This window comes from Eretmochelys imbricata, chromosome 3, assembly GCF_965152235.1.
Source record: "Eretmochelys imbricata isolate rEreImb1 chromosome 3, rEreImb1.hap1, whole genome shotgun sequence".
Taxonomy (NCBI): Eukaryota; Metazoa; Chordata; order Testudines; family Cheloniidae; genus Eretmochelys; species Eretmochelys imbricata.
Window position 1 is genome coordinate 3,969,806 of NC_135574.1, and position 26,977 is coordinate 3,996,782.

The 26,977-nt window shown below is 51.2% G+C and overlaps 1 protein-coding gene across 1 annotated transcript in view; it reads right to left on the reverse strand.

Annotated features, from left to right (window-relative positions):
- The window catches only part of OTOF (otoferlin), a 202,552-nt gene that overhangs the window by 76,319 nt on the left and 99,256 nt on the right, over positions 1-26,977 (reverse strand). Inside the window, exons 4-5 of the mRNA XM_077811483.1 lie at positions 22,666-22,765; positions 13,871-14,082 (exon numbers count right to left, since the gene is read on the reverse strand). Of these exons, the coding sequence (XP_077667609.1) occupies positions 13,871-14,082; positions 22,666-22,765 (312 nt within the window). The remainder of the gene's footprint in view (positions 1-13,870; positions 14,083-22,665; positions 22,766-26,977) is intronic.

Here is a 26,977-nt window from a genome sequence, read left to right on the forward strand (position 1 = left end):
CGGCTCGGGCCCACCCGGCTGAGAACGCCGTTGTGGGGCCCTGATCCTCAGGAATATTCGTCATTATTTTTCAGGCATCTGAAAGTGCGCTCAGCCCCTCCCAAAGCAAAGGAAAACACTGCAAATCAAATAAAGACGCTACCAGAGTTTGCAAACCAAAAACGTTCATGCACTGGCTTAACTTGTACCACGTGAGCCAGTCCCATTGACTCCAGTGAGTCTCCCCAGGAGCTTAAAGTAAAGTACGCGAGTAAGTGTTTCTGGGACAAATTACTACTTGTGTCTTGCTTACAACACTCCTGCTAATACATCCCAGAATGATGTTCACTTTTTTTCAACGGCGTTACACCGATGACTCATATTTAGCTTGTGATCCACTCTGACACCTGATCCCGTTCCACAGTACTCCTTCCTAGGCAGTCATTTCCCATTCAGTATGTGTGCAACTGATTACTCCACTGAGGAAGGAGCACTTTGCATTTGTCCTTATTGAATTTCATCCTATTTACTTCAGACAATTTCTCCAGTTTGTCCAGATCATTTTGAATTTTAATCCTATCCTCCAAAGTACTTGCAACTCCTCCCAGCTTGGTATCATCCGCAAACTTAATAAATGCATTCTCTAGTCCATTATCTAAACCATTGATGAATTATATTGAACAGAACTAGACCTAGAACTGATCCCCCTGAAGGACCCCACTCATTATGCCCTTCCAGGATGACTGTGGACCACTGATAACTACTCTCTGGGAACGGTTTTCAAACCAGTTTTGCACCCGCCTTACAGTAGCTCCAGCTAGGCTGCATTTCCCTAGTTTGTTTATGAGAAGGTCATGCGAGACAGCATCAAAAGCTTTACTAAAGTCAAGATATACCACATCTACCGCTTGCCCCCTATCCACAAGGCTTGTTACCCTGTCAAAGAAAACTATCAGATTGGTTTGACATGATTTGTTCTTAACAAATCCATGCTGACTGTTACTTACCATCTTATTATCTTCAAGATGTTTGCAAATTGATTACTTAATTATTTGCTCCATTATCTTTCTGGGTACAGAAGTTAAGCTGACTAGTCTGTAATTCCCGGGGTTGTCCTTATTTTCCTTTTTATAGATGGGCACTCTATTTGCCCTTTTCTAGTCTTCTGGAATCTCTCCCATCTTCCATGACTTTTCAAAGATAATCGCTAATGGCTCAGATATCTCCTCAGTCAGCTCCTTGAGTATTCTAGGATGCATTTCATCAGGCCCTGGTGACTTGAAGACATCTATCTTATCTAAGTAATTTTTAACTTGTTCTTTTCCTATTTAGCCTCTGATCCTATGTCATTTTCACTGGTATTCACTATGTTAGACATCCAATCACCACCAACTTTCTTGGTGAAAACTGAAACAAAGTGGTCATTAAGCAGCTCTGCCATTTCCACATTTTCTGTTATTGTTTTTTCCCCCTCATTGAGTAATGGGCCTACCCTGTCTTGGTCTTCCCCTTGCTTCGACTGTATTTGTAGAATGTTTTCTTGTTATCCTTTTTGTCTCTAGCTAGTATGATCTTGTTTTGTGCCTTGGCCTTTCTAATTTTGTCCCTACATACTTGTGTTGTTTGTTTATATTCATCCTTTGTAATTTGACTGAGATTCCACTTTTTGTAGCACACTTTTTTGAGTTTTAGATCATTGAAGATCTCCTGGTTAAGCCAGGGTGGTCTCTTGCCAGGCTTCCTGTCTTTCCTACGTAGTGGGATAGTTTGCTCTTGCGCCCCTAATAATGTCTCTCTGAAAAACTGACAGCTGTCTTCTATTGTTTTTCTCCTTAGAGTTGCTTCCCATGGGATCTTACCTACCAACTTCCTGAGTTTGCTAAAGTCTGGCTGCTTGAAACCCATTGTCTTTATTGTGCTGTTCTCCCACCTTCCATTCCTTAGAATCATGAACCAGTTCCTCCCTATTTGTCAAAAACAATAACAGGTTTAATACCAATGCTTGGCACTTTTCACCGCTAGAGCTCACACTTCTCTGCACACCGAGCGTAATGCGACAGATGGGGAAACTGAGGCATGGGGCACGGCGGTGATTTGCCCAAGGGGACACAACAGGCCAGTGGCAGAGCTGGGAACAGAATCCAGGCCCCAGGGCCTCCACGGTGGTCTCTTTGCTCTAGTGACAGAAGGGTATGACAGCCAGCGCAGGGTCGCTCTTCTAGGTCCATCTGCCCCTGGTGGGGTGGTTGCCCTGGCTGGAGAGCTAAGCCATAATACTCAGGGATGGACTGCCCTGGGCAGCTTGAGGGCAGGAAGAAAGAGACCCCTTATGCCCCCGCCCCCCCGGCTAGCCGCAGACGCCAGTGCGGCCGGCACTAGCTTGGCCGAAGGAGTTTCAGGTAAAATGCACCAGTGCTTTGGAGACAAGTGGTCCAAGAGCCACCTGGTGGAGGCAGGTCACCACACTGATGAGTGCTATAGTAAGTCATCCGGGTCACCCCTCTGTCTCTGGGGCCCCGGCAGTGTGGGAACAACCCCTAGCAAATGTGCCATCCTTGGAGTCACACGCAGGGCGGCTGTGTTCTCGCTCTCTCTGTTTTTTTTTTGTCATTACCTGACAAGAGTCCTGTCCTGTCCACTTTTCACCATGGCCCCTCCTGCCCCCCTCGATCAGGCCGGCAGCTGAAGCACCACCGGCTCCATGGACCCTCCATCTGCCTGGGTGGAAGGGGGACGAGAGCAGCCCCTGACCCATGTCCCTGCTCCCTGGGCCCCCCACCCATGGTCTGCAGCTCCTCACAGCTGCCCGCGTGGCTCTTAGCATGGCCGGGCTGTGGCTCCAAGGCCCCGTCCCCTGGCCAGAGCTGGGTCAGGGTAAGAGCTGCACGGGCAGCTGTGGGGAGCCATGAACCCTCCTGCCCTGGGCGTGGGGCCTGCTGGGTGGGGACACAGGCCGGGGGCTGCTCTTGGCTCCCCCACCCCAGGCAGGTGGGGGATCCATGGCTCCTGGCCCACTCCGGCTTCAGCTGGGCCGGAGGTGGGTGCCTCAGGTGGAAGGGGCAGGACCATGGAGGGGGTGGGAAGGCTTTTGGGAAGGCTCCACCATCCCTGCACTCGGATACTGTGGTCATGGGTGTGGTGTAGAAGCCAACACAGAACAGAATAGAAGGCAGCAGCCCTTGGGCCCGGCAGGTCTCTGCTCTAACATCCGAAGCCCTTCACAGGCTCGGCTTGTGCTACCCAGGAGATGCCTTTCTCTCCACCACCAGGACCTTCTACAACAGCTCCCTTCCCTGGGACACTGAACCTGCCAACCACTAGGGGGAGGCTTCCGAGGGCAGGAGACAGGAACTTCCACAGGGGCTGGTCCGAGCCTGTGGAACTCACTGCCACAAGCGGTAATGACAACCCCGGGCTTCTGTGTATTGAGAACTAAATGCAGCACGGTTTTGCACTGAGACAGCAGGGTCTCTGAAATGAATTGGCTCGTTCAGGCTTATTGCCTGGAGCCTTGTTTTTCAATATGCCATTTGTCTCTGAGTCATTAGTGATGGAGAACCAACTTCCGAGCGTTGGAGTTGCCTCCAGCCCCTTCTGTCTATTTCCTTGATGGATTATTTAATTCTGACTCCCAGGACCAGAGGTAGGAGATAGTGATGGGGCTGGGAGGGGTGAGAGACTCCTGCACAGCCTTGGTATGAATCCCGGCTTGTCCTCATGGAGCGCAGATGTCTGCAGAAAAGGACCTGGGGATTACAGTGGACGAGAAGCTGGATATGAGTCAGCAGTGTGCCCTTGTTGCCAAGAAGCCTAATGGCATTTTGGGCTGCATTAGTAGGAGCATTGTCAGCAGATCGAGGGAAGTGATTATTCCCCTCTATTTGGCACTGGTGAGGCCACATCTGGGGTATTGCATCCAGTTTTGGGCCCCCCACTACAGAAAGGATGTGGACAAACTGGAGAGAATCCAGCGAAGGGCAACGAAAATGATCAGGGTCTGGGGCACATGACTTATGAGGAGCGGCTGAGGGAACTGGGATTGTTTAGGCTGCGGAAGAGAAGAATGAGGGGGGATTTGATAGCTGCTTTCAACTACCTGAAAGGGGGTTCCAAAGAGGATGGATTTAGACTGTTCTCAGTGGTGGCAGATGACAGAACAAGGAGCAATGGTCTCAAGTTGCAGTGGGGGAAGTTTAGGCTGGAAATGAGGAAACACTATTTCACTAGGAGGGTGGTGAAGCACCGGACTGGGTTCCCTAGGGAGGGGGTGGAATCTCCATCCTTAGAAGTTTTTAAGGCCCGGCTTGACAAAGCCCTGGCTGGGATGATTTAGTTGGGGTTGGTCCTGCTTTGAGCAAGGGGTGGGACTACATGACCTCCTGAGGTCCCTTCCAACCCTGATATTCTATGATTCTATGTCAGAGCTCAAGGTACTGATGGCGAAGAGGCCCTTTCCCGGCAGGGAGGGATTTGGTGAACAATTATGCAGCACCTTCTGGCACTGCTTTGCAAAGGGATAGACAGGCCGCCATGCAGGCTCGTATCTCTCCTTCGTGGGGCTGTATTCGTCCTGCCAAGGTGTGCACTTGGCTTGCTTTTAGCTGGCGTGATGCTTCAGCCAAAGACAGGTCTCCAGATAACATGCTGGCAAAGGGTGTGCATGTGTCATGTCCCCCTGTATGGGCTGGCCCACTACAGGATAACAGCTTACTACTGCTACCTTCCGTACAGAGAGAGCCGCCCGTAGGAGCCAACAGATATCTCTAACCAATTCCGAGAGGGATGTCTGCCGGTCTACGGAACTACACATGCATTTACACTGGACAGAGCCAGTCAACGCGCTGAGCCCCCATGCTCCCTGCCCAGCCAGGAGAGAGGGAAGGAACAAGCCACTCGGAAACAAACCACTTAATTTCTGCCGCAAGATCTGCTGATGGAGCTAGATATGTACCCTTAGCATAAGCCATTGTCCTGGGCTTCCTGTCTAAGGTGCTTATCACAGTACCTGAGCATCTCACAGTCTTTAATGTATTCATCCCCACAGCCGCCCCCCCCCCCCCCCCCCGTGACACAGGGCAGTGCTATGATCCCCATTGTACAGCTGGGAAACTGGGGCACAGAGACTTACAAAGGGAGTCTGGCAGGACAGGGCCTCGAACCCCCGGGGTGTAAGCTGTAGGTTAGCACCCTAACTGCCGCCCATCCTCCCTCTCCCCAGAATCTGCGTCTCAGCTTGCCTTCTCGGCTGACATCCAGTTAACGGGCTGTCACCAAGCTTCATTGCTGGACCCGTCTATCTGGAATGTCCGACTGGGGCCAGGCCTCCCTTATGGTTCGCCCAGGGTGCAAACTGATCCCGACACATCCCCGAGTGAGCGGCAGAGCCCTGCCTATAAACGACTTGTCTTCCCCTTCCCCAACGGACGGCTTACTCTGGATGTTCCCATATGGGGCCGACTCCAGCCAATTGACAGCAGTGCGTGAGCCCAGACCATGCATGGAGCAGGTGCGAATCAGTTCTGAGTTGATCCATGCAGCTAACAGGGAGGAACATGCGCGCTGGGAAAGTGACCCTAGGAGATAGGACGGCCCTTGACTGGACAAGAACTTGGGGGACACGCGGAGCGATTTATAAATTCTTTTCCTTTCGGGGTCTGTTTATTTTCCCCCCCCATGGGACAGAAAAATCAGCTGACGAATGTCACGTCTTCCCACTGGGACAAGTGGTAAGTGGCTTTTGAATGATGTTTGCAGGCAAAACTAAAGGCTTGAGCCAAAGCCACAGAGTCAAGAGTGATTTTCCCCACTCACTTAGTGGGCTTTGGATCATGTCCATGACTGGGAGCTGCAGCTAATAAACCTGCTAGGACATGGAAGGATCTGGAGATATGAGCTGATGTCACTTTAAACCACGTTTGAGAAGCCAGAGAGGGGGGCATCAAAGCAAATTTGCTCTGCTGAGCCCACCTGGGTAGAGGATGCTCTGATGGAAAGTACCAGCTAGCCTCAGAGAATCAGAAAGGCTCGGGGCATCCCCTGTGGGAGTCCGGCTTATCCCCCAGCCAACAGCCCCATCAAGGAAAACAGCAGCCCTACCGGGGCAGGAGTCCTTAGCACCACCTCTCTCTCTTTTGGTGCCTGCTCCAGGAAAAAAAGGGGTTAACAAGTAATAAAAAAGGGGCATTTCTTGAAAAAAAATAGTTAATTTTCTGTCCAAGAAAAAAAAATAAAAGTTTGGAGGGAAAATTTTGACCCACTCTGTGTAATACATCAGGGGCCTGAGTCTGTTCTCATTTACACTGGGCTAAACCTGTTGTGACTTCAGTGAAATGACTCCTGATTTACTCCAGTATAGATATGAAAATTAAATCTAGGACCATAAGCCACCCCTGAAGTGCAAGAAGGAATTAGGGCTCTCACCTTGTATTTGGGACACCAGGGTGCAAGCTCCTGCTTTTGCCAGTCACCTTAGGTGGCCTTGGGCAAGTCACTTAACCTCTCTGTGCCTCATTTCCTCATCTGTAGCATGGGGATAACAGCCCTGCCCTGTCTCACAGGGCTGCTGTGAGGATACATACACTAAAGATTGTGAGGCATCCAGATATGAGGTTAATGGGGCCCAATAAGTACCTTAGATCAGTGGTTCTCAACCTGGTGTATGCAGAGGTCTTCCAGGGGTACATCAGCTCATCGAGATATTTGCCTAGTGTTACAACACGCTACATAAAAAGCACTAGCCAAGTCAGTACAAACTAACATTTCATACAGACACTGACTTGTTTATACTGCTCTATATGCTATACACTGACATGTAAGTACCATATTTATATTCCAATCGATGTATTTTATAATTATATGGGGAAAATGAGAAAGTCAGCCATTTGTCAGTAGCAGTGGGCTGGGACACTTTTGTGTTTTTATGTCTGATTTTGTGAGAAAGTTGTTTTGAAGTGAGGTGAAACTTGGGGGTCTGCAAGACAAATCTGACTCCTGAAAGGGGCACAGTAGTTTGGAAAGGTTCAGAACCGCTGCCCTAGATAGACAGCAAATGTAGCTATGGTAGCACGGAGTAAATATGGAGCTTAAAACATCCTATGGATGGGAAAGAGGAGGCGATCCTATGACAGATGGGTTCCTATAGACGAACTGGATTGCACCTGGGAGTGCTGCTAGAATCTGAACTATAGCACACCAGGAAACCTCTCTCCTGTACGGTCCCCCGAGGGAATATACCATGGAGAGTGCAGCCCTCTACCCACAGGCCAGGTGCAGCGTGGGGGGCAGGCTTCCTCCCATGCTGTCTTGCTACTGTGCTCCACCACTGAGCCAGCGGGACTGCCCACGTCAGATGGGGAGTTCAGGCTTGAGACTCATTCAGCCCTGAGCCTCTTTGTTGAGGGCACTGATGGTGGTGACTGGAGAGTGGGCGTCCCCCTCAATAGCCCGGCTGAGCCCTCCAGCTCTTTCCCACAGGCCACCCCACAGCCATCAGCTGAGAAGAGCCTTTGGTCAGCCCTGGTCTGGTTGCACTGGGACCGGTGTTAGAAGGGTGGACGGATCTACAGCCCCGGAGACCCCCCCGCCCCGTGCTCTGAACTCCTGTTAGAATAGAGCGGCTCCATCAAGGCTGCGTCTGCAATTGGTGTTGGACGTGGGGGGCAGGCGAGCGGGGAAAGCCCCGGCCTTTGTGACAGGACACACCATGCACAGCACAGCACACTGCAACCTGACGGCCCAGGCCCGGCCTGGCCCGATACCTCATGTTGAGGGAGCCCCGGCTCAGGGTGTCTGCCTCGCCCAGGAGTTCGTCCTCGCTGTGATAATACATGTCGTCCTCTTCAGACCTGGGAGCAGCAACGTGGCGCACGTCAGCCTCCTGCGTTCAATCCTCAGCTCCGCCAGCGAGGACAGCAGGCCCACGGGGTGACGGGGATGGAGACATTGGTAATAATGCAGTCGCTGGGTTGCCGGGGAGCAGGTGGACCAGGACATGGCAGGGACAGCCTGCAAACCCTCAGCGTGGACGGCTGCTGGATATTGCTTGCTTGGGCGCAATTCCCAAATCTCATTACAATGCTCAGCCACGAGGGAGTGCGTTGGGTGAAATCCTGACCCCACTGAAGTCAGTGGGAGTTTTGCTGCTGATTTCAACGGCGCTAGGATTTCACCCATTCACGCAGGCAGCTGCAGTGGCATCCTGTGACTCCCAAAGACTTTTCAGACTCTGCGTACAGGGACCAGCATTGAAATGCAGACACTTCTGGGGTGGCACGTGGCAGCTGGTTAGCAGTGAGCATGCAGCAATGCTGCAGAGCCAGAGCTATTTAAGGGAGACAGGATGGAATTACCCACATTCAATTTGCTCAGGACAGCAGGCCTAACACCTCCCGTCTTGGGGAAAGTGTCACAGGAACACCTTACAGTTGGTAGTTTGGTAACTTGCCGTTATTGCTTCGCCCCTTAACAAAACCAGGGAAAGCCCAGCCCACCTCCTGCATTAGCTGTGATCATGAAAAAACAGGAAGGTGCTAAAATACTCCTGTTTCATACAAAGAGCAGGGGCCTGATCCTGAAGGGTCCCAGGCATCCGCCTCTCTGAGCATTAAGGCCTACACAGCAGGTTGGTCACTGCAGGGCATTTTAGTGATCTCTGAATGGGGGTAACTGAAGACAAACTTTATGGGGCCTTTGTACGAGACTTAGGAACTGTCCGAGCAGGGATTGACTCCCCCATCTGCTAGGGGGCACTGATCATAGAATCATAGAATATCAGGGTTGGAAGGGACCTCAGGAGGTCATCTGGTCCAACCCCCTGCTCAAAGATGTTTTAGGGCAGACTGCATAGCAGTACACAGCTACAGGTCAGCAGCCCTGCATCCTAATGGTGCTAACACTGGGTACCAGAGTGCAGTTTAGCCTCCGAGTCCCACAGCCACGACTCAGGCACTAGCTGGGCTGTTAACTTTGTGTCTGACTCCAATCGACTGCACACAGTGTCTGTCACCCTGAGCAAGTGCACTCAGTGCCCCCAAAATGCAGCCAGCTCTGGGGTGGAGCCAAATGTCACCCAGCAAAAATACACAACACTGAGGAAAGAAGGGAAATTTTGACCCTGGACATGGCTCCTTCTCTGGTATCTTCACAGTCCAGATGGAGCAAATCGGACACTGATTTAGAAGCTCTCCTCTGAACAGCCGAACTATTGTAAGCTACATGGCTCTGCGCGTACCTATGCCGGAAGGATGGAAATGGGTGTTGATTGTTCCAGGATTTGAACCTGCTTTTGTAGAGATTATAAATCAAAAATCCAGGCTACTAAACCCCCAGCTAGTGTTACACAATGTGCACACTTGACAAACAGCGGTGCTAGCTCCCTTTGAAATCCGTTAGCATCTTCCCTGTACAAAAAATGTACTGTGTATTGAGCTGGGAAACTGATCTATGGTTTCAATTAGGCTGGAAATCCACAGGACACAGGCCAATTCTCCGAGTAAATTAGCTGCTTGCCAGAGCATTTCGGAGCCTCTGGGAGCACCCTCCCGCAGCATTCTGCTAGGAGGAAAGGACAATTTCCTCCTTAAGTGGTCACGTAGGAGACAAATCTCGAGAGAAAAACCAGGCAGCCTAAGTACAGAGAGTGTGGGTGGGTCTGTGAGCTACATGGCAGGCGCCCGACCGGCCCTTTGCGGCAAAAAAGGTTTTCAAATGCCTGTGCAAAAAAGAACACGGCTCTAAATCCTACAAACCGGATCTATTTCTAAGGCACGTGATTGGCCACTGCAAAGCTAGCCTATCGTCTGTCTCGTCTGGGACGGGTACTGTGTCGCTCTGGCTATACCCTGCACAGTGCCACATTCAGTGAGGGCCCTTAGGAACCATCATATGATAGAGCAGGGAATAGGCCCCCTCCTGCCCTCATAGGAGGAGAGACAAGACAGCAGATCCTAGCTTGGACGTCTGAGAGCTGTTTCCCTCCAGTCCTGAACAGGGCTGGGTCCACACTGGGTGACCCCATTTTTTGACAGTTTCCCTGGAGCTGCCACGGGGTGAGGTAGGAGTACCGCAGTGGTGACCCAAGCCCCCATCCTCCAAGCTATTTTCAATCTATTCAGGTCCGGTCAGCTCTCCGGTCCACCTTAACATGGGAGTCACTGATCAGCACCTCCCTAAATAGACAGCTCAGACAAACGCCCTGGGCCTGCTCCTGCTCTGATGCGCCAGCGTAAACCTGAAGGCCGAGGCGTTCACCCAGCCCAAGTGGGATCAGAATCAGGCCCTAGCCCCTCTGGCTGCGAAGAGCCCTCTGGCTGAGCGTAACTTGCCTTCGGCTGGTGTGTGACATGGGTGCAATCCGCGCCCAGGCGTTATTCCAGAGAGCCTGGACCCGGCGCTTGGCTGCATCTGGCTCCAGCGGGCGACTGGGACTCAGGGGTCTTTTCCTCCCTGGCTGGATGGAGCAGATCCTGGTCTCAGCCACGCTGCTGGACATTCAGCACGACTCAGTGGAAGTCGGTGGAGCCGCTCCAGGTTTCTGGTGGTGTGAATGAGAACAGGAGCCCTCCCTGTACATGGATGCAGCATCAGCTTCCTCTGCCTTGAGAATTCACTCTCCATGGCCCATTCGGCCCCAGCCTCTGCTGAGACTGACAGCCTGAGGGTTCCCTTTAGTGCCCGTTGTGTGCGGGTGGGTTCAGGTCATGGGAATGAGGAACTCTGTGTTCTCTTTTATCCCCATAAAGTGGCTGTAAAGGGCGCAGGCCCCTAGTTTCTCTTTCTAGCTCGCCTTGCATTTTTATTCTCCATCAGCGATTTCCACAGCTGGTTTCCAAAGCCAGGCAGGCCGTTTCTCTCTCCATATCAGCCTTGCTCACTCCGCTAAGTCACTGGGAAATCAGCTCCCATCCTTCCTGCTTCTGACATCACCGCCAGCCCAGCTGGGTTCATTGCTAGGAGCTGGGCATGGTTCTGCAGGGCTCCCTTTGGGGATGGCTTGGCTCCGCCCCCTCCCCCCCAGAGCCAGGTGAAACGTTTGGATCAAAACTCGGGGACCCTGAGACATTTTGTCAATTTGCGTTTATGTCGCTGAGCTGTTTCAGCTGGAAAAACCCTAAAAAAGTCCCGAAAAAAACAGAAACTTGTCAATTTTTCCATTCAAAATGACTTTTGGCTTTGGCATTTCATTTCATTTTTCATTTTAAAAAAATGGCAGATGTGAAGAAATGCTCCTAGTCCCAATGCAGCCTTTCGTTCAACCCAAAGTGATTTTTATTTTACTTTTCAATTTGTTGAAAATTTCGAAACATTTCCCTTTCTGTTCTACCTGAAACAATTCTCCCTCCACCACTCCAATGTTCGGAAATGCCAACAAACTGAAAAATCTGTTATTCACCCAGCACTAGGTCTTGCTGCCAGCTTCCAACGCAGGGTTACCTAGCTGGGATTATTTCTGTCTCTTCTCTTTAACCTTCCCTTGTGAGCACTCCCTACCTGTTCATGCATGCGTGAACCCAGGCAGTGCTCCCCACCTCCCGTCCCTCCGCACACATGCAAACTTGGGTATCCATGCCTGTGCCCCACCACGAGCCCCACATTCGACTGTCATTTCATCTTCACGCCCATGTGCATAGGCCTGGCTCCTGTCCAAAGTGGCTGGGACATCTAGTTACTGGGGTGAACAGTGCTGAGTGCTTTGTAATGGTCTGTATGAGCCGCTGTTCCAGGGTGTGGAGTCGGCAGGAGTCAAATTGGAGCAAAACAAAACAGCAAACGAACTCTTCATGGGCATTTGATTGGGTACAGAGCAAAATCTGTTCCAAAGCAGACTGCACTTCTGCCTACGCATCTCCTCCTTCCTGGCTGGCCAGCTAAGCGATAAGCTGTTCTGAGCACAGGCCATGCATCAGGAGGAAGAACTTCTGACACTGATGCAGAACGGTTCAGGGAGACTAAGGAGCAAGAAGTAAATCCACGGCTCTATAAGCGTAACATGCTCATAAAGCGTGTTGGGTCCCTCGCCGGTGATACGGCCTCGTAGCGGACAGCGGCTGACTGCTGATGTGCATTAGAGGAGTTACTCCTTTAGCTCTGTGGTAGAGGCCCGTGCTGTAGTATAGCAGGTTCTGAGTTCAAATCCTGTGGAGGATCCATGAGAGGGGACAGGCCAGGAAAACTGCATGGTTACCGCTATGTCACATACAACCGCTACCTGGAACATCACAGTATCTACCAGGGGTAGAACTTGGATCCTTCTGTTCCAAAAGCCCAGGTCATCGGGGGAAGGGGTTATGATCTCATCAGAAAACCAAGGCTCCATCTGCTCAGGGTGCACGATAAAAGGTGCAAGAGCTTGCCCTATACCCTGGACCAAAATATCCCAATTTGATCAGTCTAGCTAGGTGCTTACACCATGTCCATCAGCTCACTGTGATAGATGAGCATCTGTTTTGCTGTGCACTTGTCAGCTGAGCTGCTGCTCCCAACCCAGACACAGCTGCATGTCAGTGGTGCTGTAACCCAGCTGCCAGATCCCACCCCAGAGGTGGCTGCATGTCAGTGATGCTGTAACCCAGCTGCCAGATCCTACCTCAGAGGTGGCTGCATGTCAGTGGCATTATAACCCAGCTGCCAGATCCCGCCCCAGAGGTGGCTGCATATCAGTGGTGCCGTACTCTGTGAAATGCTGTGGGATCCTTTGGGATTCAAGGCGCTATAAAAATGCCAAGTATTACAATCCCATCCAATATGAAGAGGCCTAACCAACAGCCAGCCACCTAATCCTCCCCACATCTGTATTTAATTATATTTGCATTTCCCACTCCTCCTGGGCACATTACAAACCTCAGTAACCGGTTTGCTTTAACACTCAGCTCCACCCCAGGGCCCAGGAACTGGGCTGACTGGTCTCTAGGAAATCACTGGCTACTTGGGCCCAGCAATAACCGACATTTCCAATTCATGCCTAACCAATTCTGAGTGAACGGTCGGAGCTGCTCTCCTAACGGCCACTGAACTCCTCCTGTGCGCATGTGTCTGCATGGGACAGCCCTCACCCCCCGTGACATTTACACCAGCGCTGCGGTCCTCACCTGGAAACCCAGAGAGCAGGCAGTGTAAACATCCCACCCTCGAGCAAGCTGCTGATCGCGGCTTCTCCTCCCGGCCTGAAACCGCACCCAGCACTGGGGTTATATCCCTAGGTTGCCGTAAGACCTCTGCATTTGCCAACAGTTACCACCTGGTGGCAGCTAATATCACCACAAGTTTCCCTTCTACTTAGCCCTGCGGTTACGGTGTGTTAGAAGTGCAGTATCTGTTGACAAATGTTGCGTTCCCCCCGCCCCCCCGGAATTAGCCTGTAACCCATGTCTCTTGCAGGAGCCATCTCTCAATGGGCAAAATCTGGCACTGAAGCAGACTGGACAACGTGTCTTATTCCAAGGGGCGGGGCCTTAGTCTCGGGGCGGTGCTTGGCTTCCGAAAGCGCGGCGTGGCCACCAGGGAGGCAGAGTGAGTCTGTCCGGCTAATTTTCTCCTGTGTTTTGCAGCCTTTTTTTTTTTTTTTGGCCTGAGTTTCAAGGCAGAGGAGAAGCAGCCGCAGCCGTGTCCCGCCCCGCGCCCACCTGCGCATCGACCTGTTTAAAATGAACAGGGCGGAGACACAGCTGGAAATGCAAATCCAGCGGAGGTGAGACGCATCTGCACTAGCTCGTACACCTATCTCCCTTCGCTGCAGCGTGACGTGAAGACGGTGGCGCTATGAACAAGGGCAAACAGGGCCCCCCTCCATAGGCATATTGAGGAGGGCTCATTGCCAATGCACGCTCATGCCAAGAAGTCTGCCCGCACCGGGCAGTGCCTGGGAATCGAGTTGGTGCCGCGGGTGGAATGTTACCTCCTGAAGTTCCTCTCTGCCGGTTTCAGGCTGGGGTTGGATTTGCCAGGAGACACGGCCGCGCCCTGCCGGTGCCCGGGGAGCAGGCTTTCTGTCTCCAATGGGCCTTCGCCCTCCGACCGGTAGTTAGGACTTTCCAGAAATTCCCCGTCATTCCAGGTGCCCACGGTGCCATCCATGGCCTGGTACCTGATCTCTATGGAGACGCTGGTCTGGAACACAAACCAAACACATGCTCAGCGAGTGAGGCCAGCGTGCAGGGAAGATTTATTCCTAAATACTGAGGCCAGAAGAGGCCATTAGATCATCTCACTTGACCTCCCGTGTAACGTGACGCCTGCCTTGAGCCCTCCACAGGGCATTTGGCTAAATCAGTGATACGCAGACCGAGGCGTGCGAGCCGCAAGTGGCTCTTTAATGTGTCTCGGGCAGCTCTTTGCAGCACAAGATATTAAAACACGGTGGGATTGAATTATTAAGCGATCTAAGCTATTAACCAATCAGGATGCTTTCATTAGGTTATTAACCAATTAAGTTAACTTGCACTAGGTTATTAATATATGGACGGCGGGTGAACCCCACCTTTGGGGAGGCTAGCCCCCGGGCCCGCCCCTTCTGTCCGAGGCCGTGCCCCCCACCTGCCAGCGCCCCATACCTGCCCGCAGCTGCCCAAACCACTCCGGCTGCCCAGCTGGCCTGACCCCCGAGCTCTGACCCCCGGGCCAGCCCAAGCTGCCCCAGGCCACCGGCTGGCCTGCGCGCCGTCCCTCGCTGTCCCAGCCCCGAGCTCCAGACTGCTGGCTGGAGCTGAGCCCCTGCTAGCTTCAGGGGAGAGGGGGAGTGAGGATGGGGCCTCGGGGTGGAGCGTGGGGGGGACCACAGCCTGGGTTAGGGGAGGCTTAGCCTCCCCTGGCCTTGGATACCCGCCGCTCTAGTAAATGAAGCCATGAATTCACACACCGGGGGCTCATTTGGGTAACGCTGATCTCTAATTTGGCTCCTGAAACACGGAGGGCTAAAGCTTCTTCCAGACTCGCAGCCAGTCTGGATTCAAAAAATTGGAGAATCCACCATTTCCCTTGGCCGTTTGCTCTGATGGTTAATCACCCACACTGGTAAAAATTGGTGCCTTATTTTTCATTTGAATTTGCCTGGCTTCAGCATCCAGCCATTGGTTCTTGCTCTGCCTCACTCTGCTAGATTAAAGAGTCCTTTAGTACCTGGTATTTCTCCCCTCGAAGGTGCGTTTACACTGTAATCAAGTCACCTCTCAATCTTATTTGGAAAAGCTGAACAGATTGAGCTCCTTAAGTCTCTCATCGTAAGTCATTTTCTCCAGCCGTTCAGTTATTTCTGTGGCTCTTTTCTGTACCCTTTCGAGTTTTTCAATGGCCAGTTTAAAATGTGGACACCAAAATGTGATGTGTTATTCCAGTAGTGGTCTCACCAATCACCTCCCTGAGTACCCCCAGGTTTAGAATGATAGAATCGGAGAATCTCAGGGTTGGAAGGGACCTCAGGAGGTCATCTAGTCCCACCCCCTGCTCAAAGCAGGACCAAAAGTAACGTGAAGGAGGATGTGCCTTTTGAAGTTCTTGGAGGATAGGGGGAGAGGCTCCCTGCCACAGGGGGAGAGGCTCAAAGGCCTCACATTGGCCTTTCTTTGTCACTGCATTTTTGTCATTTTGTCACACTTTGTCACTGCAAGTGTGCCCTTGTTGCCAAGAAGGCTAAGAGCATTTTGGGCTGTATAAGTAGGGGCAATGCCGGCAGATGGCAGGACGTGATCATTCCCCTCTATTCGACATTGGTGAGGCCTCATCTGGAGTATTGTGTCCAGTTTTGGGCCCCACACGACAAGAAGGATGTGGAAAAATTGGAAAACATCCAGCAGAGGGCAACAAAAATGATTAGGGGACTGGAACACATGACTTATGAGGAGAGGCTGAGGGAACTGGGACTGTTTAGTCTGCGGAAAAGAAGAGTGAGGGGGGATTTGATAGCTGCTTTCAACTACCTGACAGGGGGTTCCAGAGAGGATGGATCTAGACTGTTCTCAGTGGTAGCTGATGACAGAACAAGGAGTAATGGTCTCAAGTTGCAGTGGGGGAGGTTTAGGTTGGATATTAGGAAAAACATTTTCACTAGGAGGGTTGTGAAGCACTGGAATGGATTACCTAGGGAGATGGTGGAATCACCTTCCTTAGAGATTTTTAAGGCCCGGCTTGACAAAGCCCTGGCTGGGATGATTTAATTGGGGATTGGTCCTGCTTTGAGCAGGGGACTGGACTAGATGACCTCCTGAGGTCCCTTCCAACCCTGATCTTCTATGCTTCTATGCATCACACCCCTGATTTCTGTTTGAGCTGCTGCATAGTCAGTTATGATTTAGAGACTGCAAGGGATCAAGTGATGCAGAAGTCACCAGGATGCAAAGGTGAGGACTTTGCTTCTCACCAACAGACCTCAGAGCATTTCACAAACACTCACTTAATTCCCATTGCTACGGTGAAAAGATTTTGGCCAAAAATGATAGTTTTGTAGGAAAATAGATTTTGTTATCTAAATGGAACTTTCTGTGGGAAATACCCCATTTATGATCAGACCGTAGGGGTTTTGTCATAAAAACGAAAACTTGAAAAATGTAGCCAAAAAGCTGAAAGAAATGTTTTGTCTATATTTTTCAGGGATCTGCTCACAGCTCCTCAGGGAGACGGCTGAGTGTCATTATTAGAGCTAGTCCAAAAACGCTAATTATGTTCTGAAGGAAATTTAGAAAATTTTCCAATTAAAAAAAATCCCTGCCCCTTTTTTTGGTTTGTTTTTCTATGAAAAAAATTTGAACTAAAACCTGGGAACAAATTAGTTTTCCAAAAATGCTTTCAGATAAAAAAATAAAAATTGGTTCTAGTAAAACGTTCCCGTTTTTGTAAACCCCCCCCCCAAAAAAAAGAACTCTCACAATTTTTTACTGATTTGTTTTCTCAGTGAAGAGCTGGAAAAATTTGACCACCATGAACAGTTCATGTTGCTCGAAAAGCCATTTAAAAAAAATCATTCACCACTTATCATTATCCCATTTTATAGATGGGGAAAGTGAGGCACAAAGATGGGACGTGACTTGCCCAAGGTCACCCAGAGAGTCAGTGGCAGAGAACAGGTCTCCTGGCTCCCAGCCCGCTTGCTCTGACTATGCTACTGTAACAGCTCTGCATCCGATTCCCTCTGGTCCCCATATGCGAATGGTCTAAAATTGCAGGTGACACATTTCTATGACTGACAAAGGAAATAGCATCTTTCAAAGCCTGGAGAAAGCCTCTTTCTAGCTCTGGTGATTACGTGGTCAGGTCTGAGAGGAGCTACTCAGTCTGGAGTTATTCACAGGGCTTGCATCCTCACTGCCTTATCCCCTGCAGAGCGCCATGGGATGTGTGCTTAGAGCAGCAGCTCTCAATCAGGGGCATGTGTACCTTGGTGCTACGCAGAGGTCTTCCAGGGGGTACTTCAACTCATCTAGATCAGTGTTTCTCACCCCAGGGGGGTCGTGGGATGGGTTTAGGGAGGTCGCAAGTGCAGGGCTGGCATTAGTGGGTAGCAAGCAGGGCAGTTGCCTGCGGCCCCATGCAGGGCCGGCTCCAGGCACCAGCAAAGGAAGCAGGTGCCTGGGGTGGCCAATAGAAAGGGGTGGCACTCCGTCCGTCACTGGGGCGGCATGTCTGGGTCTTCAGCGGCAATTCGACGGCAGGCCCTGCAGTCCCTCTCTTCCTCTTCAGCGGCACTTTGGCGGCAGCTCAACCAGGCTTGGTTTTTTGTTTTTTTTCCTTCACCGCTTGGGGCAGCCAAAAAGCTAGAGCTGGCCCTGGCCCCACAGGGAATCCTGCAATGCTAAGTTACATGCTTCAGCCCGAGGCACCAGGACTCGGGCTTCACACGTCTGAAAGGGCTATTGTAGTCTGAAAAGGCTGAGAACCACTGGTTTAGAGAACCCATCCTCTCCCCCTATTTAACACAGTCACTGGAGCTGCAGCAGAGGGGGGTTAGAAGGAATTTACATGGCTAAATTGTCCTTTCTGTCCTAAGAAGTTGCCGTGGATACTGCATGGGAAAAGGCAAGTCTAAAATTCTGCGTAGATCATATACCCCCACCAACGCAACCACTCCTGCGCAGCCCAGATTAACAGGACCGGAACACCAGAGTTCCGTCGGAGGGCGTCAGCAATTAAGGGACAATATATTCCAGGGATGTTACAGTTGTCCCAAAGCAAGCGGTATGAACCCAGGAATATGAACATTAGATATATATCAAATGTGTTTCTCTCCCTCACACGCGAACACACAGGATGCGACTCCAAGGACTTACTGAGGGACCTACGGGGGATCTAGATGCTTTTCACTCTATCATTCTGTCTGCCAAACATTTGTGCCAAATTCCCAGGAAAAGATAGTTTGGTATTGGCAATGGGGCTTTATATGTTTTTCTAAGAACGGCACAAACGCTGGCTCATTAATCCCCACAATGTCCCTGGGAGGCAGGGAAGTATTATTTTGCAGATGGGGAAGCTGAGGCCTCGAGACCAGATGTGACTTGCCCTGGTCAAACAGTCAGTCTGTAGCGAAGCCAGAGTTAGGTCACTTCTCCTCTTGGTCTCCAGTCCTGCACTGAGTCCTCTACTTACAGATTCATAGAGTTTACAGCCAGAAGGGACCAGTAGGTCCCCACAAGTCACAGAGTTTCACCCAGGTACCCTGTCCTGAGCCCAGTGACTTGTGTGTGGCTAACACTTCTTCCATTGAGGCCTCCAATCTGGATCTGAAGACATCCCCCACTTCCCTTGGTAGTTTGTTCCAATAGCTAATAACCCTCCCCATTGAAAATCTGTGGAATTTCTCTGGCTTTAGCTTCCAGCCGTTGGTTTTTTGTTCGTCTTTCTGCACCAGACTGAAGCATCCTTTAGTACCTAGTATTTCTTCTCCAGGAAGCTCCTTATATACAGGCATGGCAGAATTCAATTTTTTTTAACAATTTCCATGGATAATATCGATGTTTATTTTTAAGCATTAAAATAGTTTTTAGTGATTTAAATTTTCACAGCTGTGCAGAATCGTGGGTTTTAAAGCATTTTTTCTCTATTTTTATCAATTTAAGTTTTCACAGTTGCAGGAAATTGGGGGCGGGGGCAGGCGATGTGGGAGATCAGACAAGAATCACTTAATGACAGGAGACACTGCGATTCAAAAAGTGAAAACTTTACAACCTTTAAAACATAAATGGGTAAACATCACAGGTCAAAACATACAAAGTAAATATCCTCAGATCAAACTAAGAAGTCCTCAAGCAGCATTTTCTTACGTTGCCTACCTGTCAATGTCAAGTATCCTGGGTGGAAGTCTTTTCCCCTGGGTGGATGCGGGTACGGTTAAAGTGAAGTGTATTGACATTTACTAATAAAAATCGAATGCTTCCCAATCTATTTACACCCCATGTTTAAGTCACCTCTCCATCTCCTTTTTGGTAAATTAAATAGATTGAGTTCTTTAAGTCTCTCACTGCAAGGTGTCTTGTCCAGCCCTCGACTCATTCCTTTGGCTCCTTCCTGTCCCCTCTCCCATTTTTCAACCGTCAGTTTAAGGACTGGACACCCGAGCGGGATGCAGGATTCCAGCATCGCTCTCACCCTTGCCGCACACAGAGGTGAAATCAGCTTCCTAGTCTTCTAGTCCTCACGTTTGCGAGCAGCTGGCACACCGGAAGCACTTTCCCCTTATGGTTTTTAAATTTATCAGGAAATTATGGATCCCTGTTTTTCAAAATGTCAGCCTTTTTGCATAGAAATAATTCAGAAGATGATGGGCGGTCTGTATAAGAGGCCTGGGGAGGCTAAGCCTCCCCCCAAAAGGCTGGCCATGCAGGAGGGCAAATGCCACGGATGTAGCATGGGTCACGTCCCTTTGGAGGCGCATCGGCCTGCCGCCTTTGGAGCGCCGGAAGCGAAGCTCCCTAGAAGTGGGGGGCCACTGGTGCCCAGACCATGACCCTGTCCACACTCTGGCCTGAGACCCTGCCCCCTCTCTGCCTTCTCCCCCAAGGCCCCGCCCTTGCCCCGCCTCTTCCCCCTAAGCCCCCCTCCCACGACACAGAGGAGTGGGCGGGCGGCCGGGCCTTGGGGGAAGAGGTGGAGAGGAGCGAGTGGCCGAGGGGTGAGGTGGGCCTCAGAGGAAAAGGAGTAGGAGAGGAGTGGGGGGAGTCTAGGGGGGAAGAGGCAGAGTCGGGGCGGGGCCATAGTCCAGGCACTAGTGGCCCCCCCACTTCTAGGGAGCTGTGTGTAAGCGTCCCCAAATGGAAGACTCACTTGCCACCTATGCAGAAGCCGCTTAACTTCAAAGCGTCTCATGCAGCCCAGCAGGGAACAGCTGTTGGTTGATTCAGTTTGACAAATATATTTTAATAATGCCGGGTTAAAAACACAAGGGCTGACCCGAAGGCAGTCGGAGTTTCCCCCACTGACTTCAGTGGGCTTTGGATCAGGCCCTAAGTCATTAAAACATAGTTTTCATACCTACATGGTATGGAACAGCGGGAAATTTCATCATTGCCAAGGGCACACAGTCGACTGTAGAGCTGGGACGGAGTAGGGTCTCCAAGTCCTTGTTCCCAGGCTTTTAGTCTGCCAGCAATGGTGCGCTCTGCTCTGCTCTGCTTGTTTCTGGGGAGCACGATGTGCCAATGTGCATTGGACAGGCCACGTTAGCTCCCTGCAGACCTAGTCTGCCATTCCCTGGAGCAGCGTAGAGCTCAGGTTTTATGCATCATCTGAAAGTACCCCAGAAATGGGGTATGTCTGCACTTCGAGCTGGGGTGTAATTCCACTCAGTTTTCAGCTTGCTAGTATGATCAGCACAGCACAGGTAACAAGAACAGGAGGACTTGTGGCACCTTAGAGACTAACCAATTTATTGGAGCATGAGCTTTCATGGGCTACAGCCCACTTCATCGGATGCATTCAGTGGAAAATACAGTGGGGAGATTTATATACACAGAGAACATGAAACAATGGGTGTTACCATACACACTGGAACGAGAGTGATCGCTTAAGGTGAGCTATTACCAGCAGGAGAGCGGGGGGGGGGGGGAGGGGGGATGGGGGGGGACCTTTTGTAGTGATAATCAAGGTGGGCCATTTCCAGCAGTTGACAAGAATGTCTGAGGAACAGTGGGGGGTGGGGTGAGGGAAATAAACATGGGGAAATAGTTTTACTTTGTGTAATGACCCATCCACTTCCAGTCTTTATTCAAGCCTAAGTTAATTGTATCCAGTTTGCAAATTAATTCCAATTCCGCAGTCTCTCGTTGGAGTCTGTTTTTGAAGTTTTTTTGTTGAAGAATTGCCACTTTTAGGTCTGTAATCGAGTGATCAAAGAGATTGAAGTGTTCTCCAACTGGTTTCTGAATGTTATGATTCCTGATGTCAGATTTGTGTCCATTTATTCTTTTACGTAGAGACTGCCCGGTTTGGCCAATGTACATGGCAGAGGGGCATTGCTGGCACATGATGGCATATATCACACTGGTAGATGCACAGGTGAACGACAATGTGGCTGATGTGATTAGGCCCTATGATGGTGTCCCCTGAATAGATATGTGGGCACAGTTGGCAACGGGCTTTGTTGCAAGGATAGGTTCCTGGGTTAGTGGTTCTGTTGTGTGGTGTGTGGTTGCTGGTGAGTATTTGCTTCAGGTTGGGGGGCTGTCTGTAAGCAAGGACTGGCCTGTCTCCCAAGATCTGTGAGAGTGATGGGTCGTCCTTCAGGATAGGTTGTAGATCCCTGATGACGCGTTGGAGGGGTTTTAGTTGGGGGCTGAAGGTGATGGCTAGTGGCGTTCTGTTATTTTCTTTGTTGGGCCTGTCCTGTAGTAGGTAACTTCTGGGAACTCTTCTGGCTCTATCAATCTGTTTCTTCACTTCCGCAGGTGGGTATTGTAGTTGTAAGAATGCTTGATAGAGATCTTGTAGGTGTGTGTCTCTGTCTGAGGGGTTGGAGCAAATTCGGCTGTATCATAGAGCTTGGCTGTAGACAATGGATCGTGTGGTGTGATCTGGATGAAAGCTGGAGGCATGCAGGTAGGAATAGCGGTCAGTAGGTTTCCGGTATAGGGTGGTGTTTATGTGACCATCGCTTACTAGCACTGTAATGTCCAGGAAGTGGCTCTCTTGTGTGGACTAGTCCAGGCTGAGATTGATGGTGGGATGGAAATTGTTGAAGTCATGGTCGAATTCCTCCAGGGCTTCTTTTCCATGGGTCCAGATGATGAAGATGTCATCAATGTAGCGCAAATAGAGTAGGGGCATTAGGGGACGAGAGCTGTATTTTCCTCTGAATGCATCCGATGAAGTGAGCTGTAGCTCACGAAAGCTCATGCTCAAATAAATTGGTTAGTCTCTAAGGTGCCACAAGTCCTCCTTTTCTTTTTGCGAATACAGACTAACACGGCTGCTACTCTGAAACTAGCACAGCTGTGTCTCCTCAAGATGGGAATTCCACTGCCATCTCAGAGTGTAGACACACATCCATAGTTTCATACCTCTTGACCCTGGATGAGCCGTCATGAGAAATCAGTAAAATCTGACGGGGAAAGGCTGCCAAGATTTGGAGATTCCGGGGCATAGGTGGACACTAGAGGGCGACAGTCTCACGTGCACTCATGCAGCTCTGTCATTCCCCCCAGCAGGGGGCAGCGGTGCCACACACGCACATTGCAGGAGGACAGAAAGCGGCCACTGTTGTCCGTCACCTACCCGAATGGCGGAGTTATTGTCGTCTATTAAAGTGTCCGTCACCTCCAGCTGGCCTTCCTCCACCACCTTCTGCAGGACCATCCGGAACGTGCCGATGAGTCTAGGAAACAAACGGGAGAGGGGGTGAGGAGCCGCAGGCTGGGCGAATTCCTGGGCCCTAGAGAGGCGGTGAATCCCCGCCAGCCCAACGCGGCCATCAAAGGGAAGGGAACTCCCCTGCCCAGCTGCCGTTATAGCTGGGGGAGGGCGTCTTTATAATCAGAGGCTTCATTTCCATTCCCACCTTGGTATATATTTGCCTAGCTCTGGGGGAGACTTTCAAAAGGTGCAAGATCCATGGAGAGTCCAGGATGCTCCCCGCAGCAGGTGCTGTCCCCAGCCTGGTGCCCATGGCTGGGATACCCCATTACAGACACAAGCAGAAGGCACAGGGTGCTGGAAACCTCCCTGAAATTACCCAGGAAGGCAGGAGCTTGGAGGCAGAACATAAACTGGCTAGCACAGGGTCCAACGAGTTAGGGAACTGCCAGGAATAATCAGCCCTGGATTGGTCACCTGGGCTGGGGAGGGATGGGACCAGCTGGGGCCGTTTTCCATCTCTAATTCCTATAGGCCCGCAGGAAACGTACTGGCGTGGAGTATCTGAGCGCCATCTCGTGGCTGAGCCCACAGAACAGCTCCGACTCCTGCTAGCGAAGGGAGCTCAAGCTGTAGCGGAGGCCTGAGGACCACAGCTCTCAGCCCACCTCCCAGGTGCGTCATCTCGCTCATCCTTTCCTCCGCGGTTGGCAGCACAGGGGTCGCTGCAGCGTGTGGACGGGCTTGTACAGTCAACGCGCCCCCTGGAGTCAGTGGCCATGGAGCCTGAGCCATAGGGTGACCAGATATCCCAATTTTATAGAGACAGTCCCGATTTTGGGGGATTTTTCTTATATAAGCTCCTATTACCCCCCCCCCACCCCCGTCCCAATTTTTCACACTTGCTGTCTGGTCACCCTACTGAGCCAGCACTGCAGAATTACACCCCGGCGGCCAGATGCTGTGGCAAACTGGCCCCTCATCCTCCATCGAGGCCCCTCGGCTCTGCAGTTTGCTAGCGTGGCAGCCTGGAACTCCAGCATCATCGTCAAGTAAATTAACCAGCGGCCATGTCTGTCAGATGACACGGGGAAATGAATACAACGCTCAGCGTCAATGCCCCTGGGCTGTCTCAGCAGGAGTGGCAGAAGGTCCCTAAAAGTGGTGGTGGTGGGGCACTGGTGCCCAAACTGTGGCCCCGACCCCCTTTCTCCCTAAGCCCCCACCCCCACACTACCCCTTCCCCCTAGGCCCTGCTCCCATGCCACCTCTTCCCCCCAAGACCCTGCCCCTTGCTTGCTCCTCTCTACCCCCTCCCCCTGTCGCTTGCCCTCACATCCGGTAAAATGTGGGAAGGCCTAGCGCTCCCACTTTTAGAAGTGGACCGGCCGTGGTGCCCTCACCCTCCCTGTTCCGGTGCCCCTGTATCTCAGCATCGGTTCAGTTTATTTGATGCTGCTCCGTCTGAGGCTGCTGTTTCTTGCTTTGCATGTTTGGCGTGGCACCAAAACGATCTGTGCACCTCACCAGGCCATACGAAACGAGCAATGCTGCAAACGAGGCCACCTATTAAACACCGAGCTGCTTATAACCCAGCAGAAGCCCTGGCACAAAGCATGTGCTATGCTCTCCCTTACCGTCGGATCTGCAGTGCTGATAAAGATCCTCCTGCTATCCCAGAGCTACAGACAATGTATCTGGAGGGCTTGTCAGAAATAATTTCACAGTGCTCAGCTCGCTGGGGCCAGTGAGAATACTGCCATTAATTACAGTCTCTTCCTTCTTCCTTGTAAGCCTCAGGGCATTGTTCAGTCTCAGGGCAGTGATCTATCTAACCATTGTTTCACAGAGGAAGGAGAATCATAGAACCATAGAATCATAGAATACCCGGGTTGGAAGGGACACCAGGAGGTCATCTAGTCCAACCCCCTGCCCAGAGCAGGACTAATCCCCAATTAAATCATCCCAGCCAGGGCTTTGTCAAGCTGGACCTTAAAAACCTCTAAGGAAGAAGATTCCACCACCTCCCTAGGTAACCCATTCCAGTGTTTCACCACCCTCCTAGTGAAAAAGTTTTTCCTAATATCCAACTTAAACCTCCCCCACTGCAACTTGAGACCATTACTCCTTGTTCTGTCATCTGTTACCACTGAGAACAGTCTAGAGCCATCCTCTCTGGAGCCCCCTTTCAGGTAGTTAAAAGCAGCTATCAAATCCCCCCTCATTCTTCTCTTCTGCAGACTAAACAATCCCAGTTTCCTCAGCCTCTCCTCGTAAGTCATGTGTTCCAGTCTCCTAATCATTTTTGTTCCCTTCTGCTGGACTCTTTCCAATTTTTCCACATCCTTCTTGTAGTGTGGGGCCCAAAACTGGACACAGTACTCCAGATGAGGCCTCACCAATGTCGAATGATCACGTCCCTCGATCTGCTGGCAATGCCCCTACGTATACATCCCAAAATGCCATTGGCCTTCTTGGCAACAAGGGCACCCTGTTGACTCATATCCAGCTTCTCGTCCACTGTAACCCCTAGGTCCTTTTCTGCAGAACTGCTGCCGAGCCAGTCAGTCCCTAGTCTGTAGCGGTGCATGGGATTCTTCCGTCCTAAGTGCAGGACCCTGCACTTGTCCTTGTTGAACCTCATCAGATTTCTTTTGGCCCAATCCTCTAATTTGTCTAGGGCCCTCTGTATCCTATCCCTACCCTCCAGCGTATCCACCTCTCCCAGTTTAGTGTCATCTGCAAACTTGCTGAGGGTGCAATCCACACCATCCTCCAGATCATTTATGAAGATATTGAACAAAACCGGCCTGAGGACCGACCCTTGGGGCACTCCACTAGATACCAGCTGCCAACTAGAAATGGAGCCATTGATCTCTACCCGTTGAGCCCGACAATCTAGCCAGCTTTCTATCCACCTTATCGTCCATTCATCCAGCCCATACTTCTTTAACTTGCTGACAAGAATACTGGGGGAGACCGTGTCAAAAGCTTTGCTAAAGTCAAGGAACAACACGTCCACTGCTTTCCCCTCATCCACAGAGCCAATTATCTCATCATAGAAGGCAATTAGATTAGTCAGGCATGACTTGCCCTTGGTGAATCCATGCTGACTGTTCCTGATCACTTTCCTCTCCTCTAAGTGCTTCAGACTTGATTCCTTGAGGATCTGCTCCATGATTTTTCCGGGGACTGAGGTGAGGCTGACTGGCCTGTAGTTTCCAGGATCCTCCTTCTTCCCTTTTTTAAAGATGGGCACGACATTAGCCTTTTTCCTGTAGTCCGGGACCTCCCCCAACTCACTGGGCTCACTGGGCTTCAGATTGGTCCCCACGCTGGCTAGCGAATGAATTTAGCTGGTGCCCTGCATCATAGTATCTGAGCACCTGACAGTCTTCACTGTATGTATCCTCACAGCACCCTTGTGAGGCACAGTGGGGCTGTTACCCCACTGTATATATGGGAAACTGAGGCAGAGAGAGACTATGGTTACGTCGACACTGCAAAAAAAGAAGAATATCCTGCAGCAGTGAGTCGGGGTCTACAAAACCAGCAGTGTAGGCGTTCCCATGTGGGCTGGAGCTCGAGCCCTGAGCTCCACCCTCCTCGCTGGGTTTCACAGCCTGAGCGGGCCCATCGACACAGCTGGCTTAGCACTGTAGTGCAGGACCGTAGACCCGGGCTCTCCGACTCGCTGTCACGGGGTTTTTTCGCAGCGTAGGCAGACCCTGCATGTCTTGGCTAAGGTCACTCAGGGAATGTGCAGCAAAGCAGGGAATGGAGCCTGAGTCACCCAACTCCCAAGCCAGCGGGCCCTTCGTCCTTCCTGTCACCAGCCCAGCTCTGCTCTGCAATGAGACACTGCTTCTGAACAACTCTTAGATCATCAATCACTTGCCCCTCAGGCCATGTCTACACGACACCCCTCCATGCAGCCGCCCCAGTAATTACATCGCTCCTGTGCGTCTCCTCTTTGCTCCTTGTATCGGCCGTATGTGTCCTCACCAGGAGCTCTTGCTGTACTGTCAGCGGGGGCCATTGTGGGATGGCTCCTGGAGGCCAGTGTCTGCACTGACATTGTGTCGATCTAACTACATCGCCCGTGACTCTACACTGCTCAGGGAGGTGGAGTTTTTAAGTCGGCGTAGTGGGGCAGTTACATCAGCGGGAGCCAAATTTAAGTGTAGACACGTGCAGAGTTAGGTGGACGTAAGCTGCCCTGTAGTGTCGAGTA